At 43.7% G+C, this 26,132-nt stretch overlaps 3 protein-coding genes across 3 annotated transcripts in view; 1 reads left to right on the plus strand and 2 right to left on the minus strand.

The window, feature by feature from the left end:
• The window catches only part of LOC119405084 (guanine nucleotide exchange factor subunit RIC1), a 37,949-nt gene extending 21,740 nt beyond the window's left edge, over positions 1 to 16,209 (minus strand). Inside the window, exons 1-11 of the mRNA XM_037671855.2 lie at positions 15,783 to 16,209; positions 14,333 to 14,440; positions 12,052 to 12,131; positions 10,890 to 10,997; positions 8,703 to 8,848; positions 8,017 to 8,150; positions 7,353 to 7,444; positions 4,790 to 5,042; positions 3,899 to 4,018; positions 3,589 to 3,723; positions 1,640 to 1,678 (exon numbers count right to left, since the gene is read on the minus strand). Coding sequence (XP_037527783.1) covers positions 1,640 to 1,678; positions 3,589 to 3,723; positions 3,899 to 4,018; positions 4,790 to 5,042; positions 7,353 to 7,444; positions 8,017 to 8,150; positions 8,703 to 8,848; positions 10,890 to 10,997; positions 12,052 to 12,131; positions 14,333 to 14,440; positions 15,783 to 15,923 — 1,356 coding nt within the window. The 5' untranslated portion in view covers positions 15,924 to 16,209. The remainder of the gene's footprint in view (positions 1 to 1,639; positions 1,679 to 3,588; positions 3,724 to 3,898; positions 4,019 to 4,789; positions 5,043 to 7,352; positions 7,445 to 8,016; positions 8,151 to 8,702; positions 8,849 to 10,889; positions 10,998 to 12,051; positions 12,132 to 14,332; positions 14,441 to 15,782) is intronic.
• Positions 16,210 to 16,721: 512 nt separating this feature from the next.
• LOC119405086 (ER membrane protein complex subunit 6) lies at positions 16,722 to 17,796 on the plus strand. Its single transcript, XM_037671865.2, has one exon. It carries the CDS (start codon positions 16,935 to 16,937, stop codon positions 17,286 to 17,288), a length of 354 nt encoding a protein of 117 aa, XP_037527793.1. The 5' UTR covers positions 16,722 to 16,934; the 3' UTR covers positions 17,289 to 17,796.
• Positions 17,797 to 18,601: 805 nt separating this feature from the next.
• Positions 18,602 to 24,837, minus strand: LOC119405088 (protein mago nashi homolog). Its single transcript, XM_037671866.2, has 4 exons — positions 24,667 to 24,837; positions 23,875 to 23,933; positions 22,262 to 22,372; positions 18,602 to 18,825 (listed from the first exon to the last, which is right to left on the minus strand). The coding sequence occupies exons 1-4, from the start codon at positions 24,755 to 24,757 to the stop codon at positions 18,643 to 18,645; spliced, it is 444 nt and encodes a 147-aa protein (XP_037527794.1). The 5' UTR covers positions 24,758 to 24,837; the 3' UTR covers positions 18,602 to 18,642.
• Between the last annotated feature and the right edge of the window lie 1,295 nt (positions 24,838 to 26,132).

Here is a 26,132-nt window from a genome sequence, read left to right on the forward strand (position 1 = left end):
AAGTCCCATGTCGATCCTCGTCTGAACCGCTCTCCGAAATAAAATCCGAGTCATCTTTGGACACCTCATTGCTCGACTCATCAAAAAAGTCTGCCATCGAAGCAGTAGAATCACGCGATTCACGTCGGTTTCTTTGCGCAGCCTGACGAGAGCCCAACACTATGGTCCGCTACATTCGCTGCTGCCACTGCCCACAAATCTCTCTCATGTGGCACCGCTTTCTGGAAAAATGACAAACTATGCCGAAACCGAAAGTCTAGTGATAAAACTACACGCTAGATTGCAATACATGTAAAAACACGTGAAACTATGAACTTGGCAGCGCGCGGAAAGCCATCGATCATATATGATCGATGCTCCAATGGGGCAGTCCCGAAAGAGTTAAAATACTTTTTTTATTTTTACATAAGCATTTTTCTCACTTTTATTTTTATTATTCGTGAATAAGAGACGCATCTACATCAATACAAAATAATATTTTGTCGCTTTATGGTCACTAAAAAGACTGGAATAGTGCTTTTTTTGAAATAGGTCACTCTGAAGATCGTAAATATCCAGTAAAAATAAGATCGACCCAGATGGGGTTGCACTTGCTAAAAAAAACTCGACCCTAAATTGATTAAAAGGTAATCAAATCTCATGATGTCAGAAAAGGCTGCCAATGTCAGGAAAGTCCGTCACAGGAATTTCAATCAGTCTTTTGTTTCACGTCTGTTCAGGCTTACCAGAATTCTGTAACAAGACTGACGTTTTTAGTGATTGAGTAGTGTAATTTACAAGTCCGGAATAATGTTTCACTCAAATACCTATTCAGTCAGGAGATACAAGATGTCAAGGTCCGGCCTCACAATTAACGGAAAAATACATATAGCGTTAGATGTACTGGCACTTTAGAAATTAAAGCAAAGCAGTGTCTCTGAAACCGGACAAGGTAACTATTTCTTGTCCAGCACGATTAAATAGGCTTTCAATAATTCAAACTCGAGGGGACCCCCAGATTTTGTCTGAATTATCAGAAATTTGTATAAATAGGACTCAGGGCAACATATCAACCTGTGCTGCAATGTTTATTGTTTCTCAGGGCTGCAGCAACATAATAGACAGCTATGAATAATTGTCAGTGAAGTTTTTGGACATCAGATATTATACTGGTACTCATCATTACATGGCTCGTGCATGCGTGTGTAAGTAAGAGACAAAATGTGCTGTGTCCCATGAGAGCTGCTAGACCTTTCCAAATCTTAGTATGCTATTCCGCATGACAGCAATGCACTGCTGCAAAAGTGACCTTTAGAAGCGTTCTTATTGCAATAGACTAAAGCCAGACCATCTCCGTCTTTTTTTTTTCTTTCTCAAGCAACACGCAACTGTTGACACGTGCGATTTGGCTTGTTTGGCCACTTTGTAGGGAGACAACCGACTTTATTCAACCGTTAGTGATTTAAAAATGCAAATGTTCCGCTAGAAGCGACAAAGGCAGCGGATATCTTCACACACAGACAAGCAAAAAGTCTGAACTTGTGCAATGGAGCAGTTTGAATTAAGCAGCTTTAAAATACATTGAAAACATAGTGGGCCAACCAAAAATTTGAGATTTGTTTGAAATATCCAGAGTCTATAGTAACAGGTGCCAACTCACTCGAATTGGCCAGTTGGCTGCCAGGTATGTGTGCGGAACCTGCGGACAGAAAGGAGAAGACAAAAAAACGAATTTTTGTTAGCTGCCCCCCGAGAGTGACCCTTTCACATTCACAGTAGGTGTAACCTGTACACCGAGAGGCACTAAATTAAACGTCGCTTATAGTACTCAACATCACAAATGTTGAAAGGTTCGGCTAGTTTATCGTGCCTCCGTATAACACGAGTCTATTGAGATGTCTCTGAGAAAGTCAGCACGGGTGAAGCACGAGCACGTTTAGTTCTGTTCTTGGTCCGAGAAAAGTACAGAGGCCGAAAGCATTAGATGTTCGGACCAGGAGGCCTCGTCTGCAGCTGGATAACTTTGATGTGCCTCATGTTCATGTAAATTCACAACACTGATTAGACCCATAGCCATGGGCTAGTAGGGGGTCTAATGGAAGGAAGTACGTAAGCACAATAATAATTTGTATAAGAAATCAAAACATCATTCAAAGAAAACTTTAAGGAAAGTATACTAGAGTATATAAAAGATTTCAATAGGATATAAGATGAAGTAGCGCATAGTATATCATATGCATGATAGCACATACAGAAATGTAATCATTACAACACCGTTTTCACTATGTATACATCATTATATAAGCAAAACGAGCATAGGCGAAACATCAAAATATACATAAGGTCTCGCGCATGGTTATATCTTACTGTTCTTCATGGAGCAAATATTTTAAGTGAAGTTTAGAAACCCTTTGCGTCTTTCATCTGAAGTGGTATCTTATTCCATACTCTTGCAAACTGCAGTAAGCGTTCACCATAGACGTTGTTGGTAGGTGGAAGGTTAAAATTGTGCGATGTCATGCATCTAGTTACATGAGAGGAGGAAGAAAAGATTGATACATCGAAAGGTACATTGTGTGCAAAGACATCACTGACAGTGACTGCCATTTTATGTTGCCGTATATTCAAAAGGTATAATTTTCAACTTGTGAAACAAAGGAGCGCTGTGTCGATTATAGGCCGCATTATCTATTATTCTAAGTGCTCGCTTTTGTAATATGCAGATAGGCTCAAGGTAAGTTTTAAAGGTCCATCCACATGAGTCTATGCAGTATGATAGGTGACAATGAACAAATGCGAAATAAAGCACTCTGACAATATTACTATTAAAATCATTTCTGGCAGCTAGTCACATGCTACAGCCAGATACTAGCTTAGTACATAGAGAATTTGTTTTTTCCAGTGTGATTGGCTGTCGAATACTACACCTAGATATTTAAATTCTCTTACCTGCTCAAGTTGGCAGTTGTTCATTGTAAGCCAAGAGGACTTATCGTTTACATATCGGTAACGGGAGTGAAAAATAGTGTATTTAGTTTTCTGTGCATTAAGTGTTAATTTATTCACCGTAAACCACATCCAAATATTTTTTAGCTTTCATTAGCTTTATATTCTAGGTAGGCTATGTTGTCGGCAGAAAACATTAAAGCTGTATCGTCGGCGTACGTTAGCAACTCAGCCGATTTGAGTATGCATGGCAAGTCGTTTACGTACAGTGAAAATAATAGCCATCTCAAACAACAGCCAATCAGCTGCTCTATAACAAATAATCCTGGGCCCACTGCCACGTAATATGAACGGTCCTTTCTGTCACAAAGGCACAAAAAATTTTGGCCGAGGGGGGAGGGGTGTTTGATACAAAGGTGCAACTTCTAATTCGGAAGTACGGTATACAGTAGCTTGGCAACATGCCTGACAGAAGCACAAAATGGAAGAGCTTGGCAGCATACCAACATTCAAATTTAGTGACAAGGTGGACAAGCCGGCGAGTTGGAAGTGAACCATTCCGAAGCATTGCAGAAACTGACACAAAGACTGCACTTGTCCCGCCTTTCTGTGTCTGTGTCATTTCGTGCGCTGCTCTAGAATTAATCAAATTTAGTGCCTCACCAGCTCCACAGTCCAGTGCTTGTTTCCTCGGCACCCATCCTGAGGCCATGGTGCGTCACGATCGGCCAAGTCAGACTCCGAGCTGACTAACACTCGATCAGCGCCTTGAAGCAGAACTTGCCGAGCACCACCACACTGCACCGACGATGGAAAACGCACGGCTGCCAATTTCGAGAGCACCGTAACAGACACAGAGAACTCAATCGTTCGCGTACCAAAAAAACTGATGAGAATGAAATGCAAAGACTTTCATAACTTGGCGGTTCGGGCGAACCAAGATCATGACAATGGGCTTTTCACATTTACTCACGGTTCCAGGGTTCACAGTGGAGGCACTCTTGACAAAGTTCATTAGCATGACATCGCGCTGCTCAGGGTGGTCACTCGGGGAAGCCACCATCCATAGCTGGTATCCTTCAACACCCCATTCCTGCAACAAATAGAATGCAACATAGGTCGTAATGACGAGAATGGAGTTTTAATCGTAAGCACTGCTACAAATTGTAGGGACACATCCCTCAAAAGAAGGAGCGCCTGGTAATGTTCTGTGAAGTAGGGATAGTCTGAACTACCTCCCTAAAGACCTTTGCACTTTTCTGATGTCTGTTGTTAGCGTGTACAATATGCACTCAACAGCCTACCTCTGATCAGATAGCAGCTTGACTTTAAACTTATATTCGCAACTGCAACATGAGACCTAAAATGAGAAACTAGGTATACAGTGAGGTTTCTGTATTTCGTAAGAGCCCACTAAGTGGATGTCTATGTCAGTTAGTGTTGATTGGTTAGAACTCAACAGCTCGAAAATTGGAGCTAGTTGTTACCACCAGCTCTCGAGCTCTATCCAATCAGCACATGCTGAAATGGACCTTTACTTTCTGGACCTTTGCAGAACACTCCCCTGGATTGCACACGAACAAATTACAATCCAAAATCCACAGTACTCGTCATATCTATTGCAGTTGAACTGCAGCACCATTTTTCTCTCTAGTACGATGACATAAACCAACTGCATGACGAATGCAAATAGCGCAAAAAAACGTAAGACTAGACGAAGAAGGCTACCGCACAAGCGCATTGCTGTAGCCTTCTACGTCTAGTCTTACGTTTTTTCGCGCTATTTGCATTCATCATGAATTAACAACTCGCCCAACAATCAATTCTTCCAACTGCATGACTATGACAATCGAGCCTTACTGACCAGAGCATGAATGCAGGCGGGTGGACCACCATCCCAGTTGAGGGAGCATGCGAGGAGGGAGCCGAAGACGCTCCACAGTGAGAAGCCACCACGGGCCCAAGCCAAGACCAAGGCGCAGCCATCAGGGGTCCATTGTAGCTGCGACACAGCACCGGCCCCGGACTCCGGGAAGTCCTTAGGAGACAAGCAAAGCTTGTGCGAGGCCACAAACTGGCCACTGGCTTCATCCAGGTAGAACACTGCACCCTGACCACTGGACAGAGATGCATGCGTGACACTTGTTGAAAGAATTCTAAATGTCATGTCTATGGCTGTCAATCAAACCTGTGTGGGTGATCTCTGGACAATCACCGGCGAATGCTACTGTGACAAGCCTATTCGTGGCAATCTTACCATGGGGACCCAATGGTGAAATGTGTTTCATAACAATAGCCAGTGATAAATTACTGCAGCAGCCAGAATGAATCAATCACTAGGCCCAGTAAGTGACTCTCTGTAAGGAGTTGGTGATCAGAGTTACTGTTTTGTGCCATGTCAACAGAGATCACTCAGCAGCAGGTGTGTAGCACTGAAAAATATGAGAAATCATGTCACCAATGAAAGTAAGCGCGTGGCAGAGCGAATGGAAGTATTCCTGTTCATGATTGTGTTTCTGACAATATTTTTGTGGATCATGCCCCCAAAGATGAGTGGAATACAGTGCTGTGGCTGAAATTTTGGTCACTGCTACATACAAATGCCTTACTAAGGAAGCCAAATTAAGTGCGCATTTAGGGAGCCACACAAAACAATTCAGTCATTGCTGTGATCAATAATCTGAAAGTGCATTTATGCATGCTTCATTCCTCACGCATGCCCATTATTTAACCCTTTGAGGGTCGAATTTTTTCGCGAAATCCAGTCCAAAAATGTGTAATTTTTTTATTGCTGAAATAAATTCTTCAGACGATCCTATTTCAGAAAAAAATTGTCTAAAATTTTTTTTCGTGACCGTAAAGTGACAAAAAAATCAGTTTTGTTGTTACATACATATGGTTTATTCGTAGTAATATCAAGCAGAATCCTAAAAAAAAAGGCTTCACAGTTTTTTATGAATAAAAATTATGCATTGTATTAAACATAGCTCACAAACATACAAAAATAAGCGCACCAGAGTACGTTTCCGGTTAAAAACGCTCGTGCTCTAACACTAAAAACTTTTCAGCGTGTGATAGTCTTTGAAGCATGGCTCCCCGCGCACGCGTTTCAGATGTCGCTCCTTGATCGTCATCGGAGTCTGAACTCGTCAAAAAATCCTCGTCTGACGAACTGAAATCCAATGAATCAGATTCTGATTCGGCAATCGGGGAATAGTCCGCATCGGAAGAATCGCTGCTCGACTCACCGGCAGCAGCGCAACCGGCGCGCTTTTCCATAGCGTAAGCGAACTGCGTCAGTGAGCGCACGGAAGAAAACTATGGTTCTGCGCCCGTCCGGAAAGCAAAACGAGTGAAAAAGCTACAGTAATACTTCGTCTTATCGCCAACAAGACGTAGTTAGTTTTTCCGAGACCCCAAAACAGGAAACGCAGTCACGGCGGCGTCGTTTGTGTAATTTAGCGCCGCACGGAAACACATGTAATCGCGCGCCGGGGTGCAATAAATGAGAGAGTAACAAGCGGTCACCCTTTGAGAGATTAGAAACCAAACAGCCATCAGCTTTGCGGGCGCAAGAAGCGAAAACCACCCGAAGGACGAAACCGAAACGAGCCAGACCGCGTGCGCGCGTTCTGATGCGAGACTACAAGCCGCCGCGCCCCTTTGGAAAGAAAAAAAAAAAAGACGGAGAGACATTGGTGCATTAAAAAAATTACACGTATTCCCGAAGAGTGGCAGCACATTCCAAGCAAGAGAAATGGGAGAAGGCGCGCGTTTGAAAGCAAACCGCGCCGCGGGCGCTCTCGGTTGCGCAAGCGATAGCCGGCGCGCGGCGCGCCATTTTGCGAAGCATAAAAAAAGCAACAACGGAGAGACATCGGCGCATGAAAAAAATTCCACGTACTCCCGAAGCGTGGCAGCACATGCCAAGCAAGAGAAATCATTGAAAAAGGCGCGCACTTTAAACCAGCTGCACCGCGAACGCGCTCGGATGGGCAAGCGATAGGCGGCGCGCCGTTTTGGGAAGCGAAAAAAAAATACAACGGAGAGACATCGGCGCATGAAAAAAATTCCACGTATTCCCGAAGTGTGGAAGCACAGGCCAAACAAGAGAAGTGATCGAAAAAGGCGCGCGTTTTAAAAATCAACGCTATGCCGTACATGTACGACGAAAACCCTTTGGTACCAGGAAGCTTCTGCCGTACATGTACGGCGAAAACCCTGAAGGGGTTAAGCATGGTTCACTTCTGTACAGTTCATACATCATGTGTGCGAGATATCCAGAACACATAACTAACAAAATGGAGCCACGTTATTTCCCCTTACATAATTCATTGTTACAGATTGACTGCAATGTTTCACTAACAAATTACAACAAGGGCAGTCCAGCACAATAAAGGAAAGAAAAATGTGATCCAAAGACTCACTTGGCCAGTCCAATGGCAACTAGCCTGTAGCGGTGATTCACGGCAGTCACCGTAGCTTCAGTGACATCAGGTATCCAAACGGCATGCGCATCCTGTTGAGGAATACACACCGGCCAGTTAGACAGGGACTGCCAAGACTGCTGACGGGGACTGCTGCATCACAGCCTTAGTACACATAAATTTGCTTTCTTAAAGGACGGGCTCATGGGGCATCCTATTCCTCGGCCTCCATTGCTTCGGCAACAAATGGCGCTGGCTGCTCATAGGTAATTTCTACGAAATGAGCATGGGTTCTGCAATTTTATAATCCCTGAGAAGTCAATCGACAACAGGCATGAAACACATCAAAAAGATGAAGTCAGCTTTGGTGTACTATTACACGAGAGCCTGGACAACTTAATTTCTTGTAAAAGAGAAGCCAAGTTAGGCCTTCATATGCTATAGTTACATAGATAATTTAACTGACAGGTGTTTTAGGCTATGCTCACTTGGAAAGTGAAAGAGCCATTTTGTTTAGCTGCAAGATTATTAGATTACATGACTGTCAAATGTATATCACCTAGGTATAGTACTACTGAATGCAAACTAGGGAGCCGAGAGATGCGTGTTCCTAGTTTGTCTAAACGCGTGGGTTCAACCCCAATAGCCGCATGTCAGCAGTCACCTTGGACTCAAACTCGGGACTGGAGCTCAGGACGACAGCGGCACGGCCATTACGGAAAACAATGGCCAGTCCGCCAAGCAGTGGCAGGTACTGCACGTCTCGCACTTCCAAAGAACCCCGGTGTGGGCTTGGTCCTGTACATCAAATTGATGAAGAAACGAGGCAAAAAGATAGGGGGCGTTAACATCTCGTTTCTGTGCTCTGTTTCGTTCTTAAAATGTAACACTGCAGAAACTGCATAAGTAATGTCACGATATATTTTCCACTCTGGCACATTTGACAACGCAGTTCTCCTCGACCTGCTTTTTCTATGGAACCCTGCACAATTGTTGGCACAAGGCAGAACTCTGCAAGCAATGCTGTTTTGCAAGTTCAATCATCAATTCTCCCTTCAAATTTCATGGTTCAAGGCAAAATATCCGCATAACCCAAACTCGCACCATGTAGATTCGTTTCCCAACAAAACATCCCCACAAATTCTTGCCTATTCTTTCTTGTAGCTGCTAATATGTGTGTGTTCAAAATGGGCCTCCACAAGACCTCGGCTAACAGCCCAACAACTTCAAACAATTATGTATGAATGGCAAATTAATTAACGAATTATGGATAATGAATTAATGAAACACTGGGAAGACCATGCACTGGGAACACTGAACCACAGAGGCAGCAAATGAAGAAATGCTCACTAGGTGCAGAAGGTGCTCCACTGTGGAATGGCACATCGCGAAGATCGAGCGTCAGCTCCTGATGCAAGGCGGCGTCCCAGCCAACACGCAGCATCAGACCACTGCCGCAGCATAGCAGGAGCTCTTCGGCCCCAAAGTTGAGCACACTGCAGGGAAAGAGCAAGATACCACATCACACCCACTGAAGCCTCGTGTCTTTGTTTTTCTTCTTTTTCTCATTTTTGAATTTTCGAAATGGCTTAAACCATGTGTTTGAGCACGTGTTCTTGAAACACATGCTCAAACTACAACTGAGTGTGAAATGAAGATCTGCATCAACACAACAAGCAAATTTCGGCACATAACAATGTGTATTTACACTTTTAGTACGCTGTCTTCCAGTAGTGTCTATTTGTCAAGTATCTTGAAATAAATAATGTAATTAATCAATTAAATAACCAATTATAACTCTTTGCTACGCTACTTGGTACATGCCGAACTGAGTAGACAAGATGCAAAGCAACTGAAAAATGACATAGTATGTCCCTGTCTTTCTGCCACTTTCTTCAGTAGTTGTGCATCTTATCTACTCAGTCTAAATACATACCAACACACACATAACAGGCACACCTGTTCAGTCATGCATGTTCACCACCTTGTTCTTCATCCTAAGTGGCTTTTCCAAGAATAATTAAAACCAACTTAACCAACTCGTTAGTGTATTTTCAACTTTGTTCCTCAGTATGTTTTCCATGTTGATTAACAATCTCTTGATAGGAACAAACCATAGACAGTCTAGTGCAAGTCGTAATGTGGTGCTATACATTATAAATAAAGCAAGAAAGGAACTACAAAAATTTGGAACGATCAAGCAGTCCTAAAAAAAAAATTGGCCGCGTATCTGCGTGCTTCGCTGCAAATGTCGTGTAAAGACGATAGAAGAGGCGCTGTGTGAGATATGGACGCCATCTGGCAATACGTCGGGAAACATGAGTGCTGTGTTGCGTGCTGGTAGTCCCGGCGCAGCAGCAGGCGAAGACCGGCGGTGACCAACGCGACCGGCGGGGACGCCAGCCAGCCCGAAAACGCGGTTTGGCGCGAAGCGCTGAAGCAGAGAAACGTCCGCACTCAACGAGTACTCTCCACACACTCTTTTATTTACATGTCGCCTGGGTAAAACAGGAACGCCAGAGCGGCGCCCACAACCGGCAGCCTGAAGGCCGCCCACAACGCTGCTTTTTCATTTTTTAAATATTTTTTTTTCACCTTCTTGGCCTTCTCAAAACTAAAGTTTTTCAACACCAACCCATGGCATTCGTACAGTGCAACAGAACCGAAACCGAAACACAACAATGAGCTCGTGCGAAGGGCACGGAGAAAGGCAAATTTCAGCGCAGTCGCATTTTCAGCTTTGTTGAAACAGCGTTCACTAGACGACGACGAAGTAAAAGAAGGCACAGGACAGGCGCTGCCTGTCCTGTGCCTTAATTTACTTCGTCGTCGTCTAGTGAGCGCTGTTTCAACAAAGATGAACGCATACCAACTCGCTCATGCTTCCATTCTTATGCATTTTGAGCGCAGCTTATGAAACTAGGGTCCTTAAAATTACGTATGTATGCATTTTCTATTAAAGGAACACGCCACCTAATACTTACCTAGTGATGTTGCACCTCAGATATGCATGATATTTACTTTTTGATCGACAACGTTCACAAGTATGAACAGCCGTACCAGTTCAAGACGGGAGGCCCTTGGGCAAGTGGTTCAACTTTGGCCGAGTGGCTGAATCGAGGGACGTGCTGACAAACAGAAAGACAGACAGAAAGACAGACAGACCAAAATTTCTGCGTCTAAGTTCCCCAAGAAAGACTATCGTCTTTAAAATTTTTGTTATGGAGAAGGGACAAAGTACTTTTGGCATTTTTAGCAACGAGATATTTCAAGAAACTAACCTGATTCTAACCAGATTGAGATTTTGTGTTCATAGAGACAATAAAGTGCTTTTTTTTTCAGTGCACTAAAGCTAGCTACACTTTGTTACTTTTTCAAATGATTAAGAACATAACTGTTATGCATTGCTTGATCATAAGGCGTATGGCGTGACTTCAAAGTTTCTTCTCCGTTGAATTATTAACCTCTTTCAGGAAACAAATCCATTTTCGTGCTTCTGAGGGGTGTTTGTGCTACAGAGCCAACTGCCAGACTTACCCGGCAACATCAGCTGAGGTTGAAAGATGAGATGTGGGTATCAGTTTAATGGGCAGCACACGGTCTTTGACGAAGAGCTCTGCGCTCTCCCTCTTGAGGTTGGCTTGGCTGTAATGATGAGGACAGAATGCGACATTAATAAAACATTTCAGCAGAGGGTTACAAAACATTTGCCACACGTGCTATTGCCGGAGGCGCCGTACAGTTTGCAGCATCACTAAGACACCAGCTGGTAACAACCAAATGATGAGGTTAATTTCATTTTAATCACATGGGTCGAAGGCAGTGACCATGAAGTTAAACATGAACAGATGTTTTCTTGTTGAACAAGAAAAAAAGAAGAGGGGACACTGAACTAGCAGGCATATTGATGTAGTCCTTTTAAAACCATGTTATGTACATGTCTGCAGCTCCATGGTTAAGATCATTTACAAGAACACCTACGACGGACTCGCACAAGTTCCCTAAGTTCAAACATTTATTAAAGTTGAGTTGATGTGCTTCATAGCGTTCGATCAACTAGTGCCATATGCTGGCAACTTACAGTACTAATTATATGCTGTGCTGTCTTCTTCCTCGTGCTAATGTACAAGACAAGGATTTTTTAAAGCTTCGGTGTTACATGCAAACGTTCATCTTTACAGATTCTACGCGTGCACGTAGTGCAGCCAAAATTAAAGCTGGAGACAACACAACTGTCACACAAACAGCTTTGAACTGTCAAACTTTGAACTGTCATCCACATCTCTTGAAGCCTCTTTCACGTTTTGAATGTCACTGTATACCGCACGTCTCCTAAAATGCTCTTAATAAGAGCGTTTAGCATAATGCCGTTGTTAACCATTACTAACCAAGCTCAACTAAGAGACAGTTATACTATTGCGAGTGCTAGCTAGTTCTCAGGCATTTAAACAATTGCAAGAATTCTAGCTAGGCCACCCAAGAGCCCACAGCTGGCCAGTGTCTTTACAGTAAGTTCAACATATTTCTGCTAATATTCTAGAAAAGGAATCCAACATCACGTTTACCTTCCAGAAAAGTCAAACAACCCAAGATTACCTTAGCTGTTTTTTCTTCAGTCGGAGGTCCAACAGACGACAATTTCCTACTTACATAAGTCCCTTTTAAATGGCATAACCTTGGTATTAGACAAAGAACTTACTTGCTGTCGATTTGTTCGAAGAGTGGTGGTTGAGATTCCTCAGTCACAACTTTGTACATGAGTAGGTGGCCCTTAAATGTCTGTAAACGAAACAGTTTTTAAAGTTTTTCTGAGAGAATGAACTGGCACGTGCATCAAGAAAATTAAGACACGAGGAGAAGCGAAAAATAAAAGTGTTCCGATATCCACATTTCAGCAATGAATACTGTTAAATGATGACAAATATAACGTTCAGGCAAGGATTTGCACTGCTTGAATATTCTTTGAGAATATTATCTATATTTATCTGGCAGAAAAGGTTTAGTAAAAACTCCAATAAAGGTGAAACTTCAATTCACAAACACTGCTCAGAGACCACAGACATAAATGCATCACTAAGAATTTTATGAATTTTTTTAGTACTCCAGCCATCATTGCCCAAGAAATCGTGGCAGAACTTACTATGTTATGCATCGCTTACTTTCAAATATGATCCTTTTTTGATACATAAACAATGACATCAAAGAGTGCTGATGGCAAATTTCAATGTGATGGCACCATCTGTCTCTCATTCATTTTTAATTTTTGACTTATCGATACCCTACCCTCTGTATAAAATGCCTGTTTGTTATTCTGGAAGTTAATTCTAACAATTTGGCTAAACTCATTCGCTGTATTGTTGCTACAAGAAAACTGCAGGCAAGGACAGTCTGTCATCAGAGTAATATCGCAGTCAAGAGATATTGAATAATCCTCAGGTGAGATAGGTTCATTGTGGAATAAAACATGCAATCACTAATTAAGAGTTAGAATATACACCAACACTTCAGTTCCCATATGGCTGCACTAATTTTTACATTGGCGAGCATACATTAACTTTACCTAGTATTGCTGCGTGATCCCTGTTGCATTTAGGTGAGAAACAACTTGATCTTTTCATGACGTCCCTTACTTAGTAAATAAGTACTTTTGAAACATGAAAAAAAAAGAGTACCTCATTGGCCTGTAACATCCCACAAGTGATTACCACTAGAATACCTTGCAATGATCAGATTGGGTAACTTACAGCAGATCAGTTCTGCAGCAATGCAGAAGGTACACGCAGATTTATGAAAAGGATGTTTTATGAATGGAACGGTTAAATGTAACCTGAGCTATGAGGAACACTTGTTGCAGTGGCACAACGACTGTGAATTTTGTCATGGAAGAAGCCAGTGCCAGAACTGATGGTTCTACCATCAGTCACAGCAGATACCTTTAAAATCTTGAAGCTCAGTAAATCCAAGAGTTTTACGTGTCGAAAAAAAAAGGGGGGGGCTTTCTCAATCTATTCCCCTTCTTTCGTTCCCAGTGGGTAGCAGACACATTTAAATGGAGGCAAAGTGCAATGACGCCTGTGCACTTCAAGCTATCTGAGACAAAAATTTGAGTTGTATAGATATCCCAGTTTCTTTGTGCACATTGGTGTAGACTTGTTTTTGCTAGTTGCGCTGACTAGTGGCTAAGAAAGAGCCAGATTCATTAAGCCTTATATGAATTGAACCTCCTGCGTAATAAATGTGTCTTCACTTCACTTAATTTTGCAGTGCACTGTTGCATATGATCACTCTGTTGAAGGCACTACCATGTTCGATGAGTCTTTCATTGTGCTGCTTTCCATAGGCCACATCAAAAGTATAATTATTCTCTGCTCGAAATGAACAAAACTGAAAACAAAATTGCACTATCTTTCTAGCCTGCAATTTGATTTTGTTTATGCAAAAAAAGAAACTGAATTACTTCAGTATAAATAGATGTTTAAGTACAAGTTAATTAAGATTAATTACTACAAAACACATAAACAATGTAGTATTATGATGCTATTTTTGTTCCAATAGAATATCGAGTGCCTTGAAATATGTGCAAATATGACACATTTGCAGACAGTTCTTGATCGGTCGCTTCTGAAAGAGGTTACTTTAAAGCCTCTGCTGCAGTGTTCCTCACAGCTTATTGTGGTTTGATGTAGAAACCACATAACGGGAACATGACTTGGCGTTTGTAAAAGAAAACACAAAGAGTGTGAATTAGATTAAAATAACAATAATTGTTGGGGTTTTACATCCCAAAACCACGATATGATCATGGGAGATGCCGTAGTGGAAGGCTCCGGAGCATTTTGACCACCTGGAGTTCTTTAACGTGCACCTAAGACTAAGTGACACGGGCCTCTAGCATTTCACCTCCACCGAAATTCAGCCACCATGATCCGGATTCGATCCCACGACCTTAGGGTGAAATCAGAGCACCAAATTACACTCACCAGGACGGCCAACATCGAGGAGTCTCGCTTCCAGACCAGGCGAGAGTTGCTGCCATGCTTGCTGAGTGACTCGCTCGTCCGAACATGAGATGCAATCTGGACACAGAGCTGCAAAGAAAAAAAGACGGGATGACGAATCCATGCATCAACACACGCGCCAAGAAGCTCAAACGCACAGTCGAGCCATGTAGGCACCTTGTGAGCCATCATGTACGGCGAAAGAAATGACAACTGACCTAAAAGACAAAGCTTATCCCCTTTATACGTGTTTTGGTTGGTTGAACACACTCCTAACTTTCACCACAATGTTTCTGTCAGTGGCCGAGAAAAATGCTCCAACACTTCTGTGCTTCTTCAGTATCATAAAGCAACATGAATGACAAGACAGTTTTCAACAGAAACTATTGACAAGCTATATTTAGGCGAGTTCTTTTTTCACAGTCTATTCTTCTAAGTTACATTTCTGGTTCCTTGAGCTCTTTTTAATGTGCTTGTCTTGTGGCCTTGTTCATGTAGTCTCACGTCATTTTGCACTCTTTTTTTATCATCTATATTCGCTGTAGCAGCTGCAGTGCTGACCAGTTCAGCTCACAGCCCCTAGCAGACAGTTTGTCTTCTTCGTCGGGCGCCCGCATGCATGGTTCAAGCGACCAGACACAAGATACATTTAAAATTGAAGCAGGCAATTCGGAACTCTTACTGCAATCGATCGCCATACGTTATTCTGTCACTTAAAGACAGCTAACACTGTCTTGAAGTGACAGTTATTTGATTTTGCATTCCTAGTACCTAAAGTGGCAAGCTAAAGTTAACATAAAGAATGCTCATCGCTCTGTAGTGTGCTCTTGTCAAGGCGCAGGAAAATACTTCACAAGCCTTGAAGTTGGGTGCTGTGTGCACATTTGTACAACGTATAGGTTTGGTGTATTACCGCAATTATTTACTGACGTCTATTGTGATAGGTCATGGCCTGAATATGGCAGTTTTAACTTACTAGGACAGCCATAACGCAACTGTACCACAAGTAGTGCATTTAGGAGGCGCTGGTACAAGCTAGCGGAGTTTCTGTACTGGAAACGTACTCGCGCAAAACTCCCAAATATACTCGAAGATACACGTAGAAAATGCTTCACCAAAAAAAAAAAATGAAAGCAGTGCAAGAGATGTTTCTCGTCTACTGCCGGGTTGTTGAATAACCATGACAACTGCCCGCGTAACATCACAGGCATTAAAACGCAGCAACACTAATGGCATATTGTCATTCAATGTGCGGAATGCCAGCCGCTTTCTGGCCCGACATACAGCTGACTGACACGAAGCATTCCAACGGTATATTCAATTCCACCGTGCCGTGCAGTCGTAAAATATCACTACTCCAACGAGACAACCACTAAACCTGCAACATCCAGATGAGGCACTCCCTCCCTCCCTCTTTTTCACTCCTTCTCACCTTCTCGAGCCAAATGCCAATGCTGTTCTCGGTGAGAACAGCGAACAGCGTCCTGTTGTAGTCCGACGCGATCCAAGTCAACGTAGAACTGGCCTCTCTGTCGATGTTGAGCACTTGCGGCCACCGTATGGGAAAATACATGACGGCGGCTGGCGGGGGCACGACGTGTCTCTCTCGGAAGAACTACGGGGCTCGCCCTGTCACCGAAACACACTCGGCGTTCGCGTCACGTCCCACGAACTGCCATGCAGAGACGGCGATCCCTTCATGATACGCTGTACGAAACTTGAGCAACTTGAGGCCTGCTGGCGTCCCTTGCAAAGCACCGGCAGTGTGCAGAGAGAAGGAGCAGTCGTGTCAAGAGTTTGGAACATATTTCGCGCATTTTGTGTATCCTAAAGCCATTGTACTCCTGGGGCACCAATGCACCAATTTCACGCAATCACATGAGAAGAAGCTGCTGAAAGTCAAACCGGAAGCAAAATCTAGACCGCACGACAAGCGATGGTGCTGCTACCTCACGTCGGGTGTGACAGCTTTCCTGCGTTAGCCCGTCACCTTATACTTTAATATCCTGAAATAATTAAATACAATAAATATACAGCAGTTGTGGTTACCTTTACAATTAATGTCAAGTGCACCAAGAAAAATTTACATTAACACTGACGTCATGGTTGCCATGCGTAATATGGCCTCCAAGATGTGAAACATTCGACTCTCGTGAAACTTTAAGTTTCGCCAAAAATAATGTTCAGAACGTACTGAGAATCAGTTCAATTTGGTTTTTGTAATGTACGAAAGTATGGCTACGTGGCAATAAAAATAATTATTATTTCGAAACATTGTTACAAATCTTAAAGGCTATAGTTAAAAAGTGTACGTATAAGCTAGAGGGACATTATACCTTGCCACTTCCGTGCACTACCAACACTACCGACACTACTTCCGTTGCAGCGCAGCCGCCGTCATTTCTGCCATTCACTCGGTAGTTTTTTTCGATTATTTTCTCTAGCCTTTTCGAATCGAACCGTACTGCCGGTTACAACTAGCGCTTGAGACGATTCGTCGAAGATCAGAAGCTCTTCTAGCAACTGTGTTGTGTGAGGTGGGAGCTCGGAATCGCGGTGAGCCGCTTCAGCTTCAGCGTACAGGATGGCGGAATACAGAAGCAAGGTGCGCTCGAAGAAGGAAAAATCAGGCGAGACTATCGCGTACAGCGAGGCTGCCATGCGGCACAACGGCGCAGTGCTCGAGTACTGCCGGACGTCGCTGGCCGCGCTGTCCGGTTGCACTGCCGGCATCCTGGGTCTGACGGGCCTCTGGGGTTTCCTCTTCTATTTCGCCACGGCGCTGGCGCTATGGCTCATGCTTGTGCTGCGCACCATGAATACCTGGCACCGTTTCCTGCGTAGCCGCACTACCTTCCTCACGACGGGACTGTTCGGCGGGCTGTTCACCTACGTTCTCTTCTGGACCTTCTTCTACGGCATTGTTCATGTGTACTAAACTAGTCCGGGCGGCCATTGCTGGAATGTAAAGTGCTGCCCTTCGCAAAACGTCGTGGAGATCTGCCTCCCCAGCGTGATTGTTTGTGTCTGATGTTGCCCGATGAGCTTCTCACGCAAGACGCTGTGGGGAAGCATCTAAAAGGTGCTGGCACGAGTTTGACCATATGTTGACCACACGTTGACTAGGAAGAGGCCAGCTACACTTGTGTGACCCCGTCTAAACGACCAATGAACATTTGTTGAGCTCGCATGACCCGCAGTTTTTTCCCCGAGACACTAGAAGATGGAGGGACGCAAACGGTCATTCGAAGCACCACGGCTATACCATTTCTATCATTTAACCTTCAGCATAAAAAGTCTGTTTATATTTGCTGCAACAGGTATTGACATGTTAGTGTTGCAGTATTACACGTGTGCGCTTTACCGAGACTTGTTTGTTCTTGGTGTTGCTTTGATGGTGTTTGTTTATATGTCCGGTGGATTGCATTAAAGATGTTTGGCTTGTAGTGGTGGTCCAACTTCAGTTTCTTTTGTGATAGTTGGCGCACTTGCTTTAAACTCAAAATGCATAGAATATTACGCCACAGATGGGACAATTGCCCTGTGTGGAATATATGCAGATGACACAAGCTGGAACGCAATGCTTAGACCTTCCCTTTCTTGACAGCGAAGCTGTTCTTAGTCTATCCTTGGCCGTCCGTTGGTGTAACGTGGGTATGTAATGCACAGCAGCCGCACTTGCAATGTTACATGCGTTCCAACACAGCCGTAGTAGTAGTATGCGTTTCGACCGAGTGGAATGGACCGCAGCTGCACCGGAACCCTACTGTAGCTTTCCAGTGTGGCCGTGAATGAGCATGTCATCGCCCCTAGCTTAACATAGTGTGTCAAATAAAGAGCAGTGATACAACACAGAAATACTTAGAAAAGACTTCTGAACATAGAAATACTTAGAAAGAGTTGCAAAAAAAAACATAGCAACGCAATAGCCTGACAAATGGGGGCATCAGCTTTGCTGTTTCGATGGCTTTCATGGAGTGGAGCTGGCTGCATTTGTTTTAATGCAACTGGTAACGCTTTACACTGCATGGAACATTTGCGACTGGTAACCATAAGACCAACATCAGTCACCTATGCTTGTTTACTGCAATGTGCAGTGCTTTTATGACACTTCAGGAGCATACCACTCTGTGTAATGAAGCTTTTCACATCAGAACAAGCATCACACGGTTTTTTCCCCCATTTAACTAGGTGCGAATGCATGTCATTCAACTACAGCAATCTGAAAACAAAAGACAGATACAAAAAAAGTGCCAGTTGGCAGAGTACGCAAGCATTTATTGTTGAGAGATCTAGATGGGCTTGATCTTGAAGTGCAGGCCAATGAGGGAGAAGACGAGGCATTTGAGGTCCTGCACCAGGTAGTAAAAGCAGCGCAGACCCTCGGGATCCTTGCTCTGGTTGACGTCCACCAGCGAGCCGATCTTGGACGTCGTGAATGACACGTGCTCGTCACCCATTACAATTTCCAGCTCCTGCGAAGACGGAGTTTGCGGAAGGAATGGAACTAGCACACACGCCGGCCGTGCAGGACAAACTGGCAACCGACTGCTTTCAGTTCAGATGCTATGTTCCAAGACATTCACATCTGAAATCGTATGCTCACACTATACTCGGTACAACCTAAGAGAAATGTGAGCTCCGCCGACAGAATCCCGGGACGCCTGCCCTTTACCTGTGAAATAGTCGTGCTAGCTGGTTCCCGCTCGAACCGTAAGTACTTTTTCTCTGCTAATGTAAATACTACACATATTAAAGGGGTACTGACACAAAAATGTTGGCCTCGCGTTTTTTTGCTGCAATGTGTTGCTGGGGGCCCGTTAGTCATAACACGGCACATCGTTTGCTGCAGCGTGCGACAGATAATTAATTACAGGCTCCTCATTACCGACCAGTGTCAGTTTCGGTTTCAAAAACGACAAGCCTCCGGGTGCAACTATCACCACCTAGCGGCTGCAGCTCTCGATCACGTCAGCACACAGAAGTGTGACGCACTTCCGCGCTGTTCGCGTCGTCTCCTCGCATTCGCACGCTTGCCGCACGTGGTGCGCGATGTCGCCATCATCGTCCTCGTTATCGTCCTCCTCCTCATCGTCGTCTGTTGGCGACGATTTGCTTGAGACACCAACAGCGCGTCAAAACAGAAATGGCGGCTACGACATCATCATAACTTGTTGTACCGGCTACAACGGTTACATAGGGGAAGTAGGAGGGTCACCTCGGGTCACCTCCGAGGGTGTCAAAGCAATAGGTGCGGCCTATAATGCTGGATCGCGCACGCGAACTTCAAAATTCATATAAAATACCTTCCAAGCTTTATTCGCTGTCGATATTTTGCAGATGGTACAAGCACGTACACGGAAATCGATCCAGCAGGCTATCTCGGCCGCGAAATTTTGTGTCAGTACCATTTTAAGAGTCAAAGGTTCATTATTAATACCTAGAGCATTACCATCTGGCTGAGCACCAATGTCAGAATCCCCGACGAAATTTACCTGGACGCTTAAGTTTCCGACCTAAAACTTCTCTGAGGGAGAGGCAGCAATGGGTGTAGGCTGAGCTTACCTTCTTAGGTTCTAATTAACTATAAGCCTCGTTAATCCAATTCTAGCCAAACCGATCTTGTCGAAAGGCTACAGTTTGTGCTCGTCTCATCTGTATGTGGTAAAATCTCGGTATGTGGAACCAGTACACACAAAATTGGCTATACTTTGCAGCTGTAACATCCCCTTGAAATAGGACGCAAAAGTATAACAGTGCACTACACGTATGTTGAACACCCATTTAACGCTGTGGCCATTCAAGTGCTCTTCTCCCAACTGTCCCGCAATCACGTTTCTCATAAGGTATATTCACGCAGACGAAACGGCACTGTTTTTGCAAAAGTCATTGTCCAAGGCAAATAACCTTAATGGCAGTGCAAAGCACGATACAAGAAGGTAGGCGTGCAGTCACAGACACAAGAGAAAAGATCAGGACAACACAAACACCCCTTGAAATCAGCATTTGCGTTATCTTGATCTCTTCTCTTCTGTCCATGTCTGCACGCTCCCCTTCTGTTATCACGCATCCATACCAACTAGTTCAACTTTCTGTCGTTCTAAGGGCAAACAAGGAGATAAAACTAGCAAGGTGTGTGCCTCAGAACATGAACGGCTCGTGCAGCAACGATCTGCGTTCCATAATGGCAAATTTGTTTTAATAAGATTCCCCGCTATACAGCCATGTATTGCAATGATGAATACTAATAACTGAGAGCAACTGCAGTGAAGCAGACTAACTGTGGCCCTTCGATATCGGAAAAAGGACTGCCATGCATTTCCAAGAACACTAAAACCTACTGCTCCGACATACGGGTTCCTCAAGTAGGTATGGATGAAAAAATAGACAAGTGAGCTCTTGCACCTTAGATGCAGCGTTGGAGAAACAAACTGGTAAATTTGCAATTTTTACATTTCAAGGAAGTGTCGTTTAAATGCCGAGAGTCTATGAATGTGCAGTTAAGGAATGGCATATCGATAGTAGTGGTAGTGCATGCATGAGCCAGCAGTTCATTGACTAGCATAAGGAAGAAACCAAATGCCTTAACAGTTATCTCTCACGTAGACCCCCATGGGGCATGTCGGATTAATAGGTATCATCTATTGCCTGGGCATCCGCAGATAAGTTTTTGTGCCTACTTTCTTTTCCGTCGCTGTGCGCCTTTGTAGTTCTTAGTCGGCATTTGTGGTGTCTTGAATTTTCTCATGTGTCCGTGTTTGCACACCCAGTCTTTTAGCATGAATAGGTACCAACTAGCTCAGCTCTCTGTTATTGTTATACCTATAGTCGGGTACAACTTTAGAAAAAAGGAGAGGCCCCGCCCATATGACCGAAGCGCGGCAGCCGATTGCCTCCGCGGCAAAGAAATAGTCCCGCTTCTTCTCCTTGAGCGGAGGCACCGGCCGTCCGGCTCGTGACGTCAGTCTAGAGCGCGCGCCCATTGATGGAAGCGCGTGTGCATCCGCCTTTGAGGTGCAAATGCCGCTTTTTTCTAAAGTTGTACCCGACTATAGTACTATTTCAAACTTTCAAATGGTTGACATTTACAACTATGTCGCGATCTCTTTTGATTTTGATATATTTGGTTTTGACTGTATTTCTATGGATGAAGACTTTCTTTACTTCTATTCCGAATTTGATCCCTGACGGGCAATTCAAGCGCAACTGGTCAGCAGATACACATCTGATCTTTACGGCGCACACAATCGTATACAGCAGCCACAGCATCGGCCTCAGCAGCGCTACGGGATAGTGGATGCATGAAGGACATGCCAATCTTTCGCAGAAAGCACTGAATTTCTATCATGGACCATTTAGTCAAAAAAAAAAAAAAAACCAAGGGTTGACAAATGACTGCGCTCTTGCACCAACCACCCCGACATACCTGTGGCAGCTCGCTGTACCGTCATCAATTTCGACAGCACCCGCTCAGACCTAACTCATTTTCTTTTTCTCAATTAATATGAACTATATTTTATTCTAAAATAGCTAAAGACAGAACTCAGCAAGAATCAAGAATATCTTAATGGGCCACAGTGGCTCAATTACAAAGAAGTTTTACTGCAAAATTAAAAAAAAAAAAAAAGAAGCTGAGCTTTATGCTTACTATTTTTAAAGTAATCAGCCTACCTCAAAGCTAAAGAGAATGGAGCTTTCAAAGAACACTTTCTGATTTACCCTTTCTGTTTAACATACCTTTAAAAAGTCGATGACTCCGCGCCACAAAAAAAATCTCATAGGCACTGAATAGTTAACGTCTAAAACCATTTTTTACTCGCCTTTTATCCTCATCTCGTTCGCATGGATTCTTAGCAATCTATACAGTTATAAACAAGCTAGCCCGAACAAGTCTTCTCGCAGAACACGTACCTGTCGTCCAATGCGGTCTGGGTGGGGCCACATTCCATCATCTTCACGCATGATTTCAGAGTCGTCGATGATGCGCTTCAGCTCTTCCATGACACACTTGTGCACGTAGGCCTGCATTCAAAGTGTCACCATGAATCACAATCGTCTCACTGGCATAGAAGTAAAAACGCTATCCCCAGATGCAGGCACCCTAACCTCTGTACAGCACCACAGTCCTATCTCTATATTACTATGTTCCAACAAAGAACTTTAGACTTCCTGGGGTGCAATCTTGTAAACATTCTGTGACAGAACGGAACGCAACGTCACAAGAGAGAGCAAACAGCCAGCAGACGAAGGGCAAGTGCCCCGGAAGAATGCGTCGTGTTTTGATCATCTGCTGAGGGAATTGAGAAATGTTTACAACGCATGAAGAAATGTAGTATTATTATGACTAAATGTCAATATTGGGGGGCATCGTTTTTTTAAAGCTTGAAATTGAAGTGTATGATGTCTTTAACAATCTATTTTTGTTAATGTCTTGATTGGGCACCAGGTGGTGTTGCAATTTCACAAACCGTTTGGTGGGGTGCCGGATTGCCATTCTTGCAAAATATCGACGCGGGAATGCATTAACATACAAAGCAGGCTGATTCGATTCTCCGGCCCAAGTGCCCACGTTTCGATGCAATCCCAAGTCCCAGAGGCCATTCTATATCCGTTCTACCAGGCAGAAAGGTGTCTCCGTCCGTTCAGTGCCTGTTCTTTGCCAAAAGGATCGACAGCACTGCCTTTTCCGGTTGCTATTCTCACGTCTGACGGTCGGACGACCATCAACCAATCTCGTGCGGCGCAATAGAACTATCGCAGAATGTGCACAAGATTGTGCACCTGTACACATGCACCTCATGGCAGACATCAAAACAACTGAGGGAGTGAAGACATAACAGCCATCACTCCAAAGGTACCGTGAAGCGTCTGTTCAGTCACCCCATCACTAAATTTAACACACCATGCACTACAGACAATCAGACCTGGTAGTGTTGTACATAATCTTGGTTCGCCAGGAGTATCATGTTTCAATCGCCAAGTACCGTACATCTGAATGTAACACTTTTAACGAAGATCGTTTTTATTTCGTTACAGCGTGACAAAGACGATGGGAAATGTAAGGCACACAAACGACCAGACTCATCGTCTGTGTGCCTTAGCTTTTTTGCCGTTTTTGTTGTGCTGTAGCAAAATGACGAAGTACTAACTAACCCGGTTCACTGTACTCCTAAGATAAAGCCAAGTATTGCTTAGACACTTACAAATTGAACTATTGTAACAGATGCAAGACACGCTACGGACCATGCTGTCAAAATGTGCCGGTTCCCAGGAAACTATCTCAATCGGCAAACCCAAATTTACAATGCCATAGCACCACTCTTCATTCTTTAAAAAAAAAAACGCTATGTCCTATGCATTAGCTATGATTACAACACTCTATGTACTAACATTAGCAATGATTACAACACTGCATTTGCCTTTGTGCTAACGCTTTACCGTCACATGCACATGTAGAAAAATAAGATGTAGTGGAAATGCATGCGGGAGTGCTAAATAAAGATGAGTGAAGAGGGCAAACTTGCCTCTTTCCGGATCATGGTGTCGTTCTTGTAGTTCGAGTTGTTCGCGTACCGCAGTTTGCCTAGAACACCAAGTAGTTTTGTAAAAACAGGGTAGTACTAGATGCAAGGTATACAAGCCGGTTAAAATTTCAAAGTTATAGACTCGCAACGATCTGAAACCCGACCAGTCAGAACCCTGGCGTTTCAGCACAGAGGATTGAATGAGCGCGTCAGAAACCGATATTGCGCTTTCCCACGGAAGCTTCGAATTAAAACAACGCCTTTCAATATTGCTGTATAGAACGGACCAAATGTATGAGACTGAAAAGCTTCAATTGAATTGGAACAGTCGAACTGCGCGTGCTAAAACAACGATATTATGAGACACGCCGTGGTGACGGATTCCCGATTAATTCTGACCACCTGGAGTTATTTAACGCGCACCTAAAACTACGTACGCGTGCGTATTTTCCCTTCGCTCCCCTTAAAATGCGCCTGCCGTGGCTGGAAATAGAATTCGTAGGGCTAATAAAACCATCAGACACAACACTTTGATCGAACGCTGTGAAGGCATTCATGTACCGACAGAACAGTAGCGATTCAATCGTGTTCACTCGTTACAGAAGTTCCATTTCGGTAAAAGGAAATGTGCGCGAACCCCAACGACCAATAAGCAACGTAACTAACGGTATACTATTAGAACAATAACACAGAAATGCGATCACTGCGCACATGGGCAGCAACAAGCGATGCCTCCAAGCCGCGGGCATGACGCCTTCGATGTGGGTTTATTTTAGAGCGAGTGGTACGTACCATCTGGCCGAAACTCAAACTCGAGGAATTCGTGGCCGAATTTGCCCTTGTGACCGACGTAATAACGCAGGTAAAAGTCCGTGGAAGTCATTTTGAAGTTTTTCGCAGTCACTACGCCGCACAATGTAATCGCAAACTTGCTACTATGAACGGGGGTGCGTTCTAATGTGCGCGTAGCAGGACGCAAAGCCACAGACGAAGCTCTAGCTCTAATCGACTAAGTCATGACGTGTTTTTGGCGCCTAAAAGTACTTTCGGCAAATGCTATGCGCAAAAGCATAGCCTCAAAGATTACGACATAATAAATTGACAAAGCCGTTGCAGATTGTTTTTTGCCGTACATCGCAAAAATATCTCATTGACTTCGCTTTATTTTTGTTGAGACTCTGCAAAACTACCTGCCTAATTTAAAAAAATATGTAGTTTACATAATGCACTAGTATGACCACTATGACGTCACTTCACTGCTTTTGACGTCGGTTTCATGAAAAAGCATGGCCTTCAAGATTGGCTTGCAATTTTTGTTGGTGCAAACCAGGCAAGAAACTGTGACAAGTGTTATCTTGCGCGATCATAATTATAACATGCAAACCACGCGAAAATAAACAGTACATAACGTAAAATTACAAGTGTGTAATCGAACACGCCCTAACATGGCTTGCCATCTAGCGTCAAGCTTTGATACCAGCTAAAACCCAAAATACAGGGACATTGGCAGAGTGTAACGTTGGGCGAGTTGGTTAATGGCACCCTCTCCTGTCTTCTCATCTTTTTTTTCTTCTTCGTTTTCAGTCTGCGCCACAAATATTTCGTTAGAGTAATATTAATCGAAAGTGGAAGCAGCCAGAAGCAGCAGCCAGCAGCTAACGTTGGCAGCAGCTGATCAGGTGCCGCCACCTGACGTTAACTGCGATAAATGTTTCGACGACCAAAAAATGGGAAAGGATCAGGTTCATTCCACGCCAAACGCCCCAGCCATTCTGGCGACTATCTCAAACGTTCTCGAAAAAACATCGTGCTGATTTCTTGCATTGAAAACAGCAAATTGCTAGAATATTTCGGACAGAAAAAAAATTTTTGGTCACGTGGGAGCCTACCGAATTTCGCAGAATGTCGTCTGAGCGTGGCTTGTCAGAAAAATTATTCTGAGAGTATCGTTGCTTGCTTAAATGCCAAATTTGGATTGCTTACTAAGCAAAAGCGTTTGTGTAATGTGTTCGAAGCTCAATAATATTACTGCAGTTTTTCTGCCATAAACACCTCCAGAAAATTTGCCAATATGTCCTTTGTTTGCATTTTTTCCCTTGTAATGTTTGCACCATGCATGAATATCTGAGTAATGAATACTTACTCTACAGAAGGTATATGTTGCGTTAAAAATATTTTCAGAACACTACTGTTTTTAAATTTTACGAGAAAAAATTGCAAATTTGAGAAAATCATAATTTTGGTCCACATTGAGACGC

The sequence above is a fragment of the Rhipicephalus sanguineus genome, chromosome 9, assembly GCF_013339695.2.
Source record: "Rhipicephalus sanguineus isolate Rsan-2018 chromosome 9, BIME_Rsan_1.4, whole genome shotgun sequence".
NCBI classification, from domain to species: domain Eukaryota; kingdom Metazoa; phylum Arthropoda; class Arachnida; order Ixodida; family Ixodidae; genus Rhipicephalus; species Rhipicephalus sanguineus.

Coding starts and splice junctions, on each gene's coding strand:
- LOC119405086 (XM_037671865.2), top strand. CDS start 16,935: ATGGCGGAATACAGAAGCAAGGTGCGCTCGAAGAAGGAAAAATCAGGC.
- LOC119405088 (XM_037671866.2), bottom strand. CDS start 24,757: ATGACTTCCACGGACTTTTACCTGCGTTATTACGTCGGTCACAAGGGC. Junction 22,373..23,874: donor ACACCATGATCCGGAAAGAG/GCAAGTTTGCCC, acceptor CTTTGAATGCAG/GCCTACGTGCACAAGTGTGT. Junction 18,826..22,261: donor CAGACCGCATTGGACGACAG/GTACGTGTTCTG, acceptor CCGTCTTCGCAG/GAGCTGGAAATTGTAATGGG.